General features: G+C 35.0%; 2 protein-coding genes and 1 long non-coding RNA gene across 8 annotated transcripts; 2 read left to right on the top strand and 1 right to left on the bottom strand.

The window, feature by feature from the left end:
• The first annotated feature begins 931 nt into the window (after positions 1–931).
• On the top strand, positions 932–8,543 carry LOC127262217 (presequence protease 1, chloroplastic/mitochondrial-like). The gene is made up of 19 exons (XM_051290805.1): positions 932–1,300; positions 1,381–1,564; positions 1,756–1,930; positions 2,012–2,144; positions 2,265–2,335; positions 2,509–2,592; positions 3,371–3,461; positions 3,758–4,278; positions 4,396–4,560; positions 4,654–4,872; positions 4,959–5,086; positions 5,516–5,705; positions 6,057–6,140; positions 6,220–6,317; positions 6,464–6,728; positions 6,824–6,986; positions 7,065–7,245; positions 7,428–7,499; positions 8,119–8,543. The coding sequence occupies exons 1-19, from the start codon at positions 1,033–1,035 to the stop codon at positions 8,258–8,260; spliced, it is 3,234 nt and encodes a 1,077-aa protein (XP_051146762.1). The 5' UTR covers positions 932–1,032; the 3' UTR covers positions 8,261–8,543.
• LOC127262218 (uncharacterized) lies at positions 8,438–9,213 on the bottom strand. The gene is made up of 2 exons (XR_007841091.1): positions 8,978–9,213; positions 8,438–8,832 (listed from the first exon to the last, which is right to left on the bottom strand). It is a non-coding gene; the product is annotated as an uncharacterized LOC127262218 (long non-coding RNA).
• A 2,220-nt stretch (positions 9,214–11,433) lies between these two features.
• LOC127262531 (cyclin-dependent kinase inhibitor 7) lies at positions 11,434–13,254 on the top strand. Of its 6 annotated transcripts, none has more exons than XR_007841149.1 (6): positions 11,434–11,886; positions 12,045–12,109; positions 12,342–12,557; positions 12,750–12,881; positions 12,988–13,038; positions 13,128–13,254. XR_007841149.1 is itself a non-coding variant. In XM_051291249.1 (4 exons), the coding sequence occupies exons 1-4, from the start codon at positions 11,647–11,649 to the stop codon at positions 12,814–12,816; spliced, it is 588 nt and encodes a 195-aa protein (XP_051147206.1). In that variant the 5' UTR covers positions 11,434–11,646; the 3' UTR covers positions 12,817–13,254. The 6 variants fall into 6 exon arrangements, 1 of the variants encoding a protein (XP_051147206.1); XR_007841148.1 differs by having other exon boundaries at positions 13,107–13,254; XR_007841147.1 differs by having other exon boundaries at positions 12,988–13,254.
• The last annotated feature ends 1,736 nt before the right edge of the window (positions 13,255–14,990 follow it).

Raw genomic sequence — 14,990 nt, 5'->3', positions numbered from 1 at the left:
AAATCCATTGAAATCTCATCTCATAGCAGGAGATTATATAGAGTGTAATTTGTTAACAATTTTATTAAAGAATCCAACAAAATTCATGGATTTTTAATGGATTGTTAAATACGCCAAAATTTTAAAACACATTTTAAAATCCAATTGAATACACCAGATTTTTAAAAGACTTTTAAAAATTGGATTGAATACACCAAAATTTTAAAAAGATTTTTTAAAATCTGATTGACTACACCCAAATTTTAAGAGTAGATTAAAATACAATAAAATCTATATTGAATACACCCCTTAGTTTGCAGACTATAAAAGTATGTGATATATTAATATTTTTGAAAAAATATATATATGTTTATTTTTTTTAAGAACACACCTTCTAAACCTGAAATTTTTAAAAAAAGTTAATTTAATATTTAATACTCTATCTGTTATGTAAATGTCTGTTCATTTGATATAGTAAGAATTTTAATAAAAATAAGTAATAATGGTTATATATATATTTTTTTATAGTAAAAATAGTAGAAATGTGTAATAATTTTTTACCTAAAAAAACAAAAATATATTTATTAAAAAGTATTAAAAGTATTAACCCTTTAATTAATTAATTTTAAGTATTAACCCTTTTAAATTTGGATGTAAAAAGAATGAGTTGATATGATTTGAGGGTCACAATTGACATAGTCCGCACGCAATTTTCTTTTCCTTAGCTAAAAACGCTCCACAAAGAAAGTCTGCGGTGTTTGCTTGGTCGTCTTTTTATTCCATTTTCATATCTTTTATAATTAAAAGATATTTATATTTTTACGTAAAATGTAGCTGTATTATTATTAAAAATAATAATTTTATTTACATTTTAATCGCAATTAAAATATTTTAGGTTTACATAAAAACAAAGATGATATTTTACCTATAAACCTTCGCCATTCAGATAAAAAGGGCTGCTGTGGTTAGAGCACAAGTACTGTTTGGAGTTTGTTTATCTTCTTCTCCCTCTCATCAACCCTACGCCATTTTGCCATTTCGTTCGGAGCTCCCATGGAGGGCACGATGCTCCTGCGCGCTCTCTCCTTCCCGGCTTCTTCCTCGACGCTTGCCTCCTCCAGGTTATTCTTCCGCCATGCCCACCGACTCGCTCGCCTACCGAAGCGGCAGCGGTTGCTTGCCAATTTACAACAGCGGTCGCTTCTGAGCAGAAGATTTCAATTTGCATCGTCGGTCGCTCGGCCGTCTATCGAGATGAAGAGATGTTATTGCACTCCGTCCGTCCGCGCCATTGCCACGTCGTCTGCGCAGCCAGCGCCGGGTAACAGATCAATTCTCGATTTTTTTTTTCCCCTTTAATTGAGGTTGATATTGATTTTGATTGGTCTTGTGAATTATCAGAGGTTTTGGGAGTGGAGGATGAGGTGGCTGAGAAGCTAGGATTTGAGAAAGTGTCTGAGGAATTTATTGACGAGTGTAAGTCTAGAGCTGTTTTGTATAAGCATAAGAAGACTGGGGCAGAGGTTATATCGGTTTCCAATGACGACGAGAATAAGGTCTTTGGTATTGTTTTTCGAACGCCTCCGTAAGTGCTTCTTCACTCAAGATTCTTGATTAGTCATGAAATTTGAAAATTTTGGTAGGCATCTTTCAATGATACCATTATGGTATTGATGTTAGGCGTCTTTCAATAAATGGAGCTGTCATCAACGATGGCACCATTTGGTAATTAGGATGTTTCTCTGAGATTCTAACTTTTCGATTTCTCAATTTCAGAAAGGACTCCACAGGAATTCCTCACATTTTGGAGCACAGTGTACTTTGTGGCTCAAGGAAGTATCCCCTGAAAGAACCATTTGTTGAGTTGTTGAAAGGAAGTTTGCATACCTTTCTCAATGCGTTTACCTATCCAGATAGGACTTGCTATCCTGTTGCTTCCACAAATGCTAAGGTAAGCTTCTTATTTCCATGTGAACACAAATTTACATTACATTCTTGTTTTAATTAACATATGAGTATTGTTTTTGTGCAGGATTTCTATAACTTGGTTGATGTGTACTTAGATGCTGTCTTTTTCCCTAAATGTGTGGAAGATGTCAAAACATTTCAACAAGAAGGATGGCATTATGAATTGGATGACCCCTCGGAAGACATTACTTACAAAGGTTGGTGTTTACTGCTAGAATTATATTGTCACCTCCGATTGCTTATATATCTTGGTACAATTTACATATGGTCTGCAGAATGTTTATTTACATTGAACTGTATTTGTGTTCCCCTAACAGGAGTTGTTTTCAATGAGATGAAAGGAGTCTACTCTCAGCCTGATAGCATATTGGGCCGAGTTTCCCAACAAGTAAGCTTCACACTCAATTGATTTTCTTTCTTTTTTTTTTTTCTTTTCTTTTATAAAAGAGTAGTTATTTTGTTTGTGTTGGATCGAGTAATGGACTAACCTTAGAGGTTTGTTACACAGTAGAAATAAAAATTTGTTACAGTTGTTTGAACTATTACATAACTTCACTGCAGGCTCTCTGTCCTGATAATACTTATGGTGTGGACAGTGGTGGTGATCCTCAAGATATTCCGAAACTTACATTTGAGGAATTCAAGGTTTCTTTCTGTCCATATTTAATTTTTCGGTTGTTTACTTGTTCATGTGTAGCAAGTGTTACCCCCTCATTTTTTTTGTGTGAATAAAGTATTTTGCATGGGTTAATAGGAGCAATCTAAAGGATCGGATGCATTACACCTTCACCTAGCTAGTGTCCTACATCCTGCATTTGTTTGTTGACTTACTCTGCAATTCAAAGTTCTTTGTGAATACTAAAAATTGTAATTTACATAGAAGTAATTGAAATTCAGACATGAAAATCACGATCTGTTCCTTTTGTGCTGAGATATTCATCTCCACATCAGCCTACTTTCCGGTATCTGAAATCTCCACAAGCTGTCGACGATATTCCATTTTGCTTTTGAAGTCAACAATACAATCTTTTCAGTAACCCAAATTTCATAATTATGCAGGTAAACATGGATAACTTTGAATTTGTAAATATAAGCATGAAGAACTGATTAATAATTTTTATTGTATGTTCAAAATGACACAAGCAAAGTGATCTGCTGGAACCTTATTTTAGAGTTTGATGAAGAGTTTTTTCTTTGAATCTCAAAATAAACGCTGAATGCATTTAATTATTTGGTTACTGAAACTCTAGTGATTCCATTCCAGACGTTACTTTAACATGGTTCAGTATATTTTCTCTTGAAGGGAGATGTCGAATTCATTATTGTATAGAGAACAAATAAAGTGTACACTTGATTACTGCAATTTATGTTTTGTATTGGTCTGTTTCAATTGAGTTAATATTTTTTTGTATCATATTTACAGGAGTTCCACCTGAAATATTATCATCCAAGCAATGCTAGGATCTGGTTTTATGGCGATGATGATCCGGCTGAACGGTTACGTCTCTTAAGTGGTATGACATTGAGTTTTCATGTCTAATATTTTTAATTTTTATATTGGACAATTCTAACTTACATAAATCAACAACATTAAAGGTTTACCAGTCCTTGGTTTCCTCCATGTTATGCTCTTTATGTTTAGCTAACAAGTTATGGACATGTATTTGTGTCATATGTATTAATTCTCTCTGTATGGTACAAGTAATTTAAAAGGATGAAATTACGCATTCACTCATTGAAGCTTTGTTGCTCTAGGATTTTTGTTGTTTTTAATTCCTTAATTTCAAATAAATTTTCATTTTTGGTGCAGATTATCTAGACAAATTTGAAGAAAATTCAGCTCCAGAAGAGTCAAAAGTTGGTTGCCAGAAACTCTTCTCAGAACCTGTTAGGGTTGTTGAGAAGTATCCTGCTTCTGAAGGTGGTGATTTGAAAAAGAAGCACATGGTGTGCCTTAATTGGCTCCTTTCTGAAGAACCACTGGACTTGGAAACTGAGCTAGCCTTAAGTTTTCTGGATCATTTAATGCTGGGAACCCCTGCTTCTCCTTTAAGGAAAATTTTGCTAGAGAGTGGCCTAGGAGATGCTGTTGTTGGAGGGGGCATTGAAGATGAGCTCATTCAACCGCAGTTTAGTGTTGGATTAAAAGGTGTATCAGAAACAGACATTAATAATGTGGAGGACTTAATCATCACTACACTAAAACAGCTGGCTGAAGAAGGCTTCCATTCCGATGCTGTAGAAGCTTCAATGAATACAATTGAGTTTTCTCTCAGAGAAAACAATACTGGATCATTTCCTCGTGGTTTAGCACTTATGCTTCGATCAATGGTATAGTATATTTCTTTCAATTTTATCTGCATCAACATGGTTTCTTCTCTGCTATATTTTCTCCACTTATACCTCATGTGTGAAAAATTTTAAATTATACAATATCTTAACGAATAGGGAAAATGGATTTATGACATGGATCCTTTCGAGCCTCTAAAGTATCAAGAACCTTTGAAGGCATTGAAAGCTAGAATAGCTGAGGAGGGCTCCAAAGCAGTCTTTGCGCCGTTAATAGAGAAATTCATTTTGAAGAACCCGCACCGGGTAACTATTGAGATGCAGGTATATTTTTATAATACCGCTTTTGAACTCTGCTAGATGATATTTGACTTAAAATTTCATTGGGCTAATTAGTATTGTAAATGCTGTTGCTAGCCTGATCCGGAGAAGGCTGCTCGAGATGAAGCAGCTGAAAAAGAAATTCTGGATAAGGTGAAATCTGGCATGACCAAAGAGGATCTTGCTGAACTTGCTCGTGCAACACATGAGCTTAAGTTGAAGCAGGAGACCCCTGATCCACCAGAAGCTCTAAAATGCGTTCCAAGCCTTTCTCTGGAAGACATTCCTAAAAGGCCTATACATGTTCCTACAGAGGTGTTAAGATGATAAAAAATCCTATATCCTTTTGGAAATCTTTCTTTTGTTTAATCTGGATTACATATGTTGTTTGTAACTGATAGGTTGGTGACATCAATGGCATAAAAGTCTTACAGCATGACCTTTTCACAAATGATGTTCTATATGCTGAGGTGGTTTTCAATATGAGCTCTTTAAAGAAAGAGCTTCTTCCATTAGTGCCCCTGTTCTGGTGAGATAGCTGCTGCTAATTGATCTCTTGTGCTTTGTTTATTATTTTTGTTTTGAAATAGAAGAATTTTATCAATATGAATCCCTGATAGTTAGTACTCTGAGATATGATCTTGTTGCATCCAGTTTATGGTGTGGATAACCCTTCTTTATTAGGTATACATGCTATAGGCCATGACTACCATTTCCAAGGTACAGTATATGCATTTAGACAAGTGATGTGGATCCAGCTTTATGCCAGTGTTTGACTCGAACCTTTTTTCTACTGTGTTTCAAGTTTTAACGGTAGAAGTAAAAGGAGCGGACAGGATGGCTTAAAACTAATTCACATTTAGCTAATATATATTGATGGATCCTTGTGGTAGTAGTTCCATAACAATTCTCTCTTCATCTTACAAAAGATTAATGAGATTTATGGATATCTCAACAGCCAATCACTGCTGGAAATGGGTACTAAAGACTTGGATTTTGTACAACTAAACCAATTAATTGGAAGAAAAACTGGTGGAATATCAGTATATCCTTTCACATCATCAGTTCGAGGAAAGGAGGATCCATGCAGCCGTTTAATTGTTCGCGGCAAAGCTATGTCTGAACGCACTGAAGATTTATTTAGCCTGGTAATTTCTTTTAGTCTTGGCTGCTTCATTAACTTGAGTTTTGAGCTGCCTTGCGGCCTTGCCATTCTTGATGAAATGAATTAACTTGTTGCTAACACAATGCGAGGTGCACATGGTTACTGTAGTAATGTCTTTTGGCTGCAGGTCTGAAAATTGACCTGATACATGTAGTAATTATGTGTTACTGTAAGCTGTTTTCTAAAAGTATTTTACATTTATTTGGTATTTACTATTTATGCTTCTCTGTTGTAGTTGGAATAGAAGACAGACACTCATTTTTACGTACCCTCCAACTTTCTTGAAAATTGATTGGAATTGACTGATGCAACTATTTGACATTGTTTACTGTAGATCAACCGCATTCTTCAAGATGTTCAATTGACAGACCAACGGCGTTTTAAGCAATTTGTTTCTCAAAGCAAAGCCAGAATGGAGGTATTCATTGAACCCCTTTCAAAGTTTTGACTAACTGATTCTCTTGACTTAACAAGTGGCTACAACCCTTAATTTTCAGAATCGGTTAAGGGGCAGTGGACATGGCATTGCAGCTGCTAGAATGGATGCAAAGCTCAATGTTGCTGGTTGGGTCTCTGAACAAATGGGTGGTGTCAGGTTTATCCTCTTGGTTTAATTCTTACCTTTGGATTTGTTCCGACTGTCACTATTTGCATTTTGAAGTAATAATTCATTCAGCAATTTTCTGCCTTCATATGTTGATTTTGCATCAAGTCCTAAGTAATGTTAGCACATCCTTGCAGTTACTTGGAGTTTTTACAAGATCTTGAAGAGAGATTAGAAGATGACTGGTCCGGAATATCTTCTTCACTTGAGGAGATACGTAAAAGTTTGATTGCAAAAACTGATTGCCTAATAAATCTGACGGCTGATGCAAAGAATCTGAATAACGCTGAGAAATATGTCAGCAAGTTTCTTGATATGCTTCCTAACCCTTCCTTGGCTGGATCTACTTCTTGGAGCGGTCGTCTCCCTCCTATTAATGAAGCTATAGTTGTACCCACTCAGGTTTGATATAATCACTGTCTTTTATTTATTATTATTTACTCACTAACCATGCTTTTTATTATGCAAACATCATTAACAAAAATGATCTTTTGCAGGTAAATTATGTTGGAAAAGCAGCTAATCTTTTTGATGTTGGCTATCAACTTAAAGGAAGTGCCTATGTCATCTCTAAATACTTGAGCAATACATGGCTATGGGATCGTGTGCGAGTTAGTGGTGGGGCTTATGGAGGATTTTGTGATTTCGACACTCATTCAGGTTCAATCTTGAGTGATGCTGTTCTGTTATGATTTTAACACTTCTGCAGCTCTCCTAACAATGGATTCCTCTCTTCAGGTGTGTTCTCATACCTATCTTACAGAGACCCCAATTTATTGAAGACACTTGATGTTTATGATGGCTCAAGCAACTTTTTGAGAGAACTTGAAATGGATGATGATGCTCTCACTAAGGCAATTATTGGTACCATTGGAGATGTTGATTCTTATCAACTACCTGATGCAAAAGGATATAGTAGGTTAGTCCATGGACAATCCTTACCTTATTGAAATAAATATTATTATGTATGGCAGGCTATACAAACCCTTCTACATGAAATACAGATTGCATCACATTACAAGCACAACTATCACAATGTCACCATTTTAATCTTCTTTGGTTCAAATGCTGCCTTAATGATGATTACTATTGTTTGTCCAGTTTACTGAGGTACTTGTTAGGAGTCACAGAGGAAGAGAGACAATTGAGACGTGAAGAGATCTTGTCAACCAGGTACTAAAACCTAATACTCCCTCTGTTATTTTCCAAATATGTGCTCAAACTTTTGGACGCAGGTTTTAATGTGGGTGCATATGTTTTGATACTTTTTACCTTTCTATAGTAAGAAAATATAAAAATATTATTATTTTCTAATAAAAAGAGAAAGAGAACATTTTTTTGAGGTCAACTAAAAAAGAAGTGCATGTATAATGATAATTTCTGCATTTTGCATTAGAACTAGTTCCCAACCTCATGGTACAATAGCATATTGTCTGATCCAAGCCATTTAAATGCTTTGAGTCCAGTTACTTATGGCCTATACCTTGTGATGATTCATCAATTTACGATGAAGAAAATAGAGAACGAGTGTGATTTATCTAAAGGCACTGCAAGAATCTCTTACACTGGAATATGATGGTGAATAAAGTAAATAATTATTGAAAAGCTCTTGCCTATTGTAGTTGATTTATTCTTTACTCTACGCCGTTGCACCAATTCCATGAACTTTATTTATATATTGTTGTTCCTCAAAAATACCATTGCTTGTGTTCCTTTCTGTTCCCTTATATCATGGAGAAGAGATGCTTTATTAACTTGTACATTTATTTATTTCTTTCTTTATTATTTGAAGGTTGAATGACTTCAAAGAATTTGCTGATGTCCTTGAGGCCGTCAAGAACAAAGGTGTTGCGGTTGCTGTTGCATCTCCTGATGACGTTACCGCTGCAAACAAGACGAGGCCTGATTTCTTTAAAGTGAAGAAGGCACTATAAAATTTTTAAGTGAGTGTTCACGTATTTATCACTGGAGATATATTCCCCCTCTATTCTTCGTGAATCTACATATGTTGGAGGGGTTCAAAGGAAGCGAAGCCGATCTCCATGCTGCTCCAGGGGCTTCTCATAGTCCAGCAGAAAAGAACTGCTTCACAACTTTTGGGCATTAGTTCTAAATCGATTCGATAATAGGAGTTCTGTAATACACTTCCAGCCGTACACATTGGTATTTGTAAGAAACACTTTCAGGATAATTTATTCATATAATTTGCAATATTCATTATAGCAGTTAGCACATGCATATTGTTTTTTCTCTTCCAGAAAAACAGTCTGCCTCTCTGCTTTGATTTTTACCTACCATTTCCGATTTTTTCATGTTCTTTTGATCTGAATATTCCACTTGAAACATTACCATTATTGTAGTGTCCATTTCTACCTAGATCGGCAGCAGCAGTGGTGGAGGCGGTGGTGGCGCTGGCGGCGTTGGGTGTTCGTTCATCTGGAGCACGGCAGGCAGCCCCACACCCCTGAAGAAGGTAAGCTTAAAAGCTCCCTGATCTCATTTTTTTCTGTAGATGCATAATATGATAATAATGAGTTTATATACATAAAAGAAATATAAAAATAAAATTGTATTATTATTTATGCACGAGGGGGGAGACATGGGAGTTGAAATAACTCAAAAATGGCCCCCTTCTGTAGAATAAATCCAACCTGCAGTGGCAGAAACAATTCAGCATCATCTGTATCTTATGTATGGATGCCTCTCTTGTTATTACATCCAACGAACAGTCTGCTGGTCTCTGCCACCACTTTCATCTCTCTCTCTCACCCCACCAGCCATATATTATATCCCTTTTGGTCAGAGACATGGCCCTTATTTTTAGGGGGAAGATTGGTTACCATTTACAGCCTAATTATGTCAATATTCATTTATGGGTCCCATCAGTTTTGCTTCCATTTCTTTCCAATTGGAATCCAATGTTTAGTGTGGCACCACAGGCACAGGGTTGGGTTGGGTTGGGTTGAGTTGAGTTGAGTTGAGTTAGGTTTTTATCCATATCCATAGTTGATGATGATTTGTATTTTTGTGGAATGTGTGTATTTTTGTCTCTCTGCTTGACCTCCTTTCATCTTGTTTAACAAGTACTGCTCTGTCTTTTTGCTCTTTTCTGGACCCTCTTCCCTGTTCTACCTCTGCTCTCTTCTTTTCATTTACTCATTATTTATTTCTTTTGGACCTTGTGATTACAATCTATGAGCTTCCTTTGTGTCAATTTTTTGTTGGTACTGCTTCTGCTTCTGTCAATCCTCTGCAAGGATCTATTGTATATTCTGAAATCCCTGTTTAGGTAATTTTCTTGATCATTCCATTGATTGCATTCACTTTGAACCCAAATATAAGTCAAATGGACATCTTTTAGCCTTCCCTCTGAACATGATGATTAAATTATGGCTTGTGTTTTTAGCATTGCCAAACTCACCTTCAATCTTGAACCAAATAAAAAGTGATAACTTGTTTGATATCTATCTAGGCTAAGAGTTTAGGGTTTCTTTACTTGTGAAAATATCATATTTATTTATTTTTTCATTGAATGTATGTAGTAGGTGTGTTTGTAGAGAGTTATTAGATACATACATACGCAGTACAATTGTCATTAAAAGTGCAATTGAATTCCACATCTACACCACATTCCTAACAATATTCAATACCATATCTGTAAAAAAATCTGATTATTGCAAGATTCACCCACAGCTTTACATTCTCAACATTTAATCTTGGTGAGGCTGCTTAATGACAGCAACAAAACTATTCAATTCACATAAATACACATATTTATGTGGTCCACCACAAATTAATTAATTTACCAGAACCCATTCGAAACATATGCCAATATTAAAATAAAATAAATTCAAATATATAATTATTTTAATTATTGCTATTTTATATTTTCAGCATTTCAGTTTGAAAATTCATCTACCTCTGTAATGATGGTGGATATGCTGCAGTTATTGCACATTATTATTATTATTATAATATCTTCTTCTTCATCAATCTCCGCTGCATTTGCAATATATGCTATTCCTAATTTCTCACAGGGGTTGTTACATTTTTATTAATTCACAACTATTTTATTTATTTTAATTTTAATTTTGCAAGCTTTTTTGGTTGGAAGAAATCAATGGAAGTTGGATTGTTATGGAACAACATTGATTTGAAACAAGATCCTTCAAATATTTTGCTTATTAATGTATGTATGCATTATATGTAATTATTTGGTAATTTATTGATGATATTCAAAGCAATTATGCCTATTTCAAAACAGCTGAAGTTAATTTTTCTTTTTTAATGGTTGAACATAATACTTTAATCAATTGAATTAAATGGATGAGGAATTTTGGCATTTAATCACTCAAATTGTTTGAAATTTAATTTGTTAGTTCACCAAACTGAATGGATACTACAATTGTAATGTAATAACAATAATTCTTTAAATCAGGTGTTTGTTGAGATTTAAAATATTCAACACATACTGAAATTAATAACAATGAACAAAATATATAGTTTCAATATATTGAATGCTAAATATATTGATACTTGTTGTGTTACATAGTTAAGTAATATTCAATTTTGCATATGAACCAATATTGATCAATTAAACTGAAAGGCTTTTGGGGATAAGAATTTTGTGTTTCAGAAAAAAATGGTGAATTAAATCAAAATAATGTGACTGACCAATCAATTAATTAGAAATTTCACCCATCACAATAAATTGAATTAAAGTAAATTTATAGTTACTTAGCAATTGTATTTTCTTTTTTTTTTAAAAAAAAAAAAAAAACAAAAATTGTTAATTGATGACAAACATTGAAACGTATTTGAGTTTAGCCGTGCTGACCGGGAATAGCCGGTGGTCCGAGGCGTCCACGTGTCGGAATAGGATTGGATGGCCAATCTGCAATCATGGTTCTCTTAACGGCATGGCATGACCATGTGCCTGTCACCGTTAACGGAGTCAGGACCACATGTTACGATAACCGCCTCGGTGGCGTTCCACCGTCGGATCAAATCAGCATCTTCTGGTGAATTTCCATTTCTGCCCCTACCGCCTCCGCTATGATGCGATGTTTTTTTTATATATAGATAGCAGCAGTGATGGTGAAGTGCGTTCTTTCACTAATCACTACTGCTGCCTGCGGAAAGAAATTCACCTTTGTACTTTTGCAGGCGCTGATCTTTTGATCGCTATATATATATATATATACATATATGCATCTTGCAACCGCAATTCCACGCAGATTTTTTGTGTTTGAATTGTATCTGGATATGGAAGTTTGTGTTTGTAGTTAGAGAGAGAGAGAGAGAGGAGAGAGGAAGAGAGATGCGGAAGGAGTACAGCTGTGAGAGTGTGGCGTCAATGAAGAGTAGAGAAATGGAAGAAGACGAGCAGGTGCTTTGTTGGAAGAGGAGGAGGTTTTGTTCTGAAGTTGAAAATGAGCGCCAGGAAGTGGTGGTGGAGAATTTCGTAGCGTCGCCGGCGGCGTCCTGGACCTCTGGTTGCTCCAAGGATGGTGAATCAAAGGACGTTGTGAAGAGTTTGAGAGCAAGTACAGATCTGGAGGTAAAATTCGAAATTCAAATTCTGTTTGGGAGGGACGACTCATCTCGTAGGAGAATTGATTTTGAATTCTTTTTTCTTTTTTTCCCGAGCTTTAATTGTGTTATATTTTATTTATTTTAAAGAAAAACTGGATTGATTTGCTTTTGTGACATTTTCAGAATCTGGAGTTGAAGCTGGATGGTTATGAAAGAGAAAATTCTACGTCGATGGCCGGGGGTTTCAGGTGTGCAAACAGTATACGTTCAGATGAATTATTTTGAATTTTTTTTCGTGCTTAATTTCATCTGTTCAATATAAAGTGAAGTGAAATTCTCTTTGCATCTCTCCATTTCGGTTCATTCCTGAGTCTTTAAAGTTTCGACTGATTTCTTATGTCCGTAATATATATATATTTTTTAACCTTGTATCCATTCATTGCTCATCTTAGGTTTTAAACTTCGTTTTCGATTTTTCAGTCGAGAGACAACTCCGACCAGCGAGCTTTGTGGAGATTCGGAGGAAGTTTTGATGAACTCAGTAGCGTCCACGCCGACAAAGAAGTCACCCGTGCCTCCGTCGATGAGTCGCCGGAAGTCTTCATCATCATCGGCGGAAAAGATGCCATCGGAGGCGGAACTGGAAGAATTCTTCACGACGGCGGAAAAGTACGAGCAGAAGCGATTCGCTGAAAAGTGCGTACCATTAATTATACTAGTATATTTTCAATTTAATCTTTTCTCACACATCCCTTACATGGTGCGCACAATAAGACGTCCGCCAACAACTCCATAAAAAAGCACACAACGCTCATTTTACCGCAGCACACCATTGATTATTCCCGTAACCGAAAAAGGAAACTGATAACGATCTGATATTGTTTTCAGGTACAACTACGATATAGTGAAGGACGTTCCGTTGGAGGGGAAGTATCAGTGGGTTCGTTTGCATTAAGAAGAAACCATACCAGGCACCTTCTGATTCCTCCTCCTGTTACTTTCTCCTCCTCCATTTTCTAGGTGAAGCTCTACTGTTCAAAAGGAGGACGACATTAATCCAATTCAACTTTTTATCCCTACACTAAATCTGCCTCTCTCTCTCTCTCTCTCTCTACGATCTGTATAGCATAATTTCCCAATTTTCTGTAAAGCAGCAGCAGCAGCAGCAGGACAGGAGGTAATTATAATTAGTTAGTTTTCTCCAAGTGAATTACTCCATTTCTTAATCATGCTAATTGATGATAGACAAGTGGATATCATTGTCAGAACCGACTGAGGAAGGGTAGCTAGCTAGCTAGCAAATTGATCTGAGGTAGGTTTTAACTGCTTTCTCAGTAACATGTTTTTGCGCATCTCTTCCAATTAATTGAGAAGGGCCTTTTTGTTTTCTTCATATATGCATTGCTGTCAGTAGTTTGTTTCCACTTTGTTCTTTTGAAGAATTCCCATTGTGAAGGGAATTCATTTGTGCCACCACTCCTTGTTCTTGCATGGAGTGTGGACATACATACATACATTTATATATATATATATATATATTTTTTTTAACTTTGATCAATAACTTTGTCCTTTTCGTTTGGGAATATTGGTACTAATGACAGATTAGAAGATGAGATTAGCATTGCATATGTATGTATAATTTGAGATAGATCTGGCAGGTTTTGATTTTTTTAATTAATGTTAATCTTAGGATTAATTGCTATTGGAGCCTTGATTAGGTGATAGGGACGACATGTCTATATATATATATGTATATATATATATATAACAGAGGTCAAAGCTTCTTCCCAATTTATTTATTCATCTTGATGAGGGTCACATAACTTAGATCAAATTTGTGGCAATTAATTACTACTTTATATCCTTTTTCAATTGTTTTTTTTAAGAAGCATGTGCTGAGAGTATAGGAGAATATTCGGATTTTTATTTTTATTTTAATTTTCCGAGAAATATATATATATATATATAAGCAATAAAGAAAAGCTGCAAAGGAAAGGAAATAATGTCAGAATCTCTCTGTGTTCTGATGATTGTTGAAACGACAGATAGATATATGCAAAGAAAATGAACCACTGGGATTGGGATACATATATTATGTTCATATGAAAACCACCTTACATCACACCAGTGGGCTCAGTTTTCAGAATAATTCTTGGCCTATATCACATGAATTCTACAAATATATATATATATATATCTATATAAAATTGAGATAATATTGTATGGTCTACATGCATCCTATACAATATAGATAAAAGGAAAATAAAAATAAAAAATAAAAAAAAAGGGACGAAAGAGCTATTCTCCTCTACCTGCGGGAGATAGCTCATCTTCTCTTACCAAAAAGACATATATATATATATATATAGTTAGTGAGTAATCCTAATCCCAATATCATAAAGTGAATTAACTTATTCACCTACAATATCAAATTGGTGTTGTATTTAGATTTGTAATTTCGAGTTGAAAATCAAAATTGATCACAAAATTCAATGTATGCAGTTGAATATTTTTAGCAATTATTTAATGGATCACAAAATTGATCGTACATATATTCTCGTATTAGCTAGGGATCGGTGAATAGAAGAACTCAAGATCCGTCTCTAATCCCAATTCATTGATCAGATCAAATAAATTTCATATAAGCACTAATTGTAAAAGATAATAATAGTACATAATAAATATATATGGAGTTGGAGTTGGAGTTGGAGTTGCAAGATTATATAATAATGATTGAAATGAATAAAAGGGGACAACGAAGTGGGAGATGTCACGTGCATGTGCACGTGCCGTAACGATGAATGGATCAAGATCAAGATCAAATTGAATTTAGTTACTTTATTGAGTTCCATTCCATCTTCATGTGCTTTGGATCTGATGCCCATAAATTAAATAGATATATTAATTATTATAAATAAAGAACGTAAAGTAGATCGATGTCATCTTAGGAAATAAAGAAAGAAAGAATGAATGAATGTTAGTTAAATGTTACTTTTTTTAGTTTTATTTTTATTTTTATTTTTATTTTAATAATTGTATAGATATATATGTTGATGGTCATTTTGGTGCTGAGAAGGTGGCCGGCCAAGTGCCAACTAATAAGATCTTTTCTTTAATCACGTTCTGTAG

The sequence above is a fragment of the Andrographis paniculata genome, unplaced genomic scaffold (genome assembly GCF_009805555.1).
Source record: "Andrographis paniculata isolate CXL003 unplaced genomic scaffold, ASM980555v1 Contig65END, whole genome shotgun sequence".
NCBI lineage: Eukaryota > Viridiplantae > Streptophyta > Magnoliopsida > Lamiales > Acanthaceae > Andrographis > Andrographis paniculata.
Note: the sequence above shows the minus strand (reverse complement) of the source record. Positions and strands in the feature narration are given on the sequence as shown.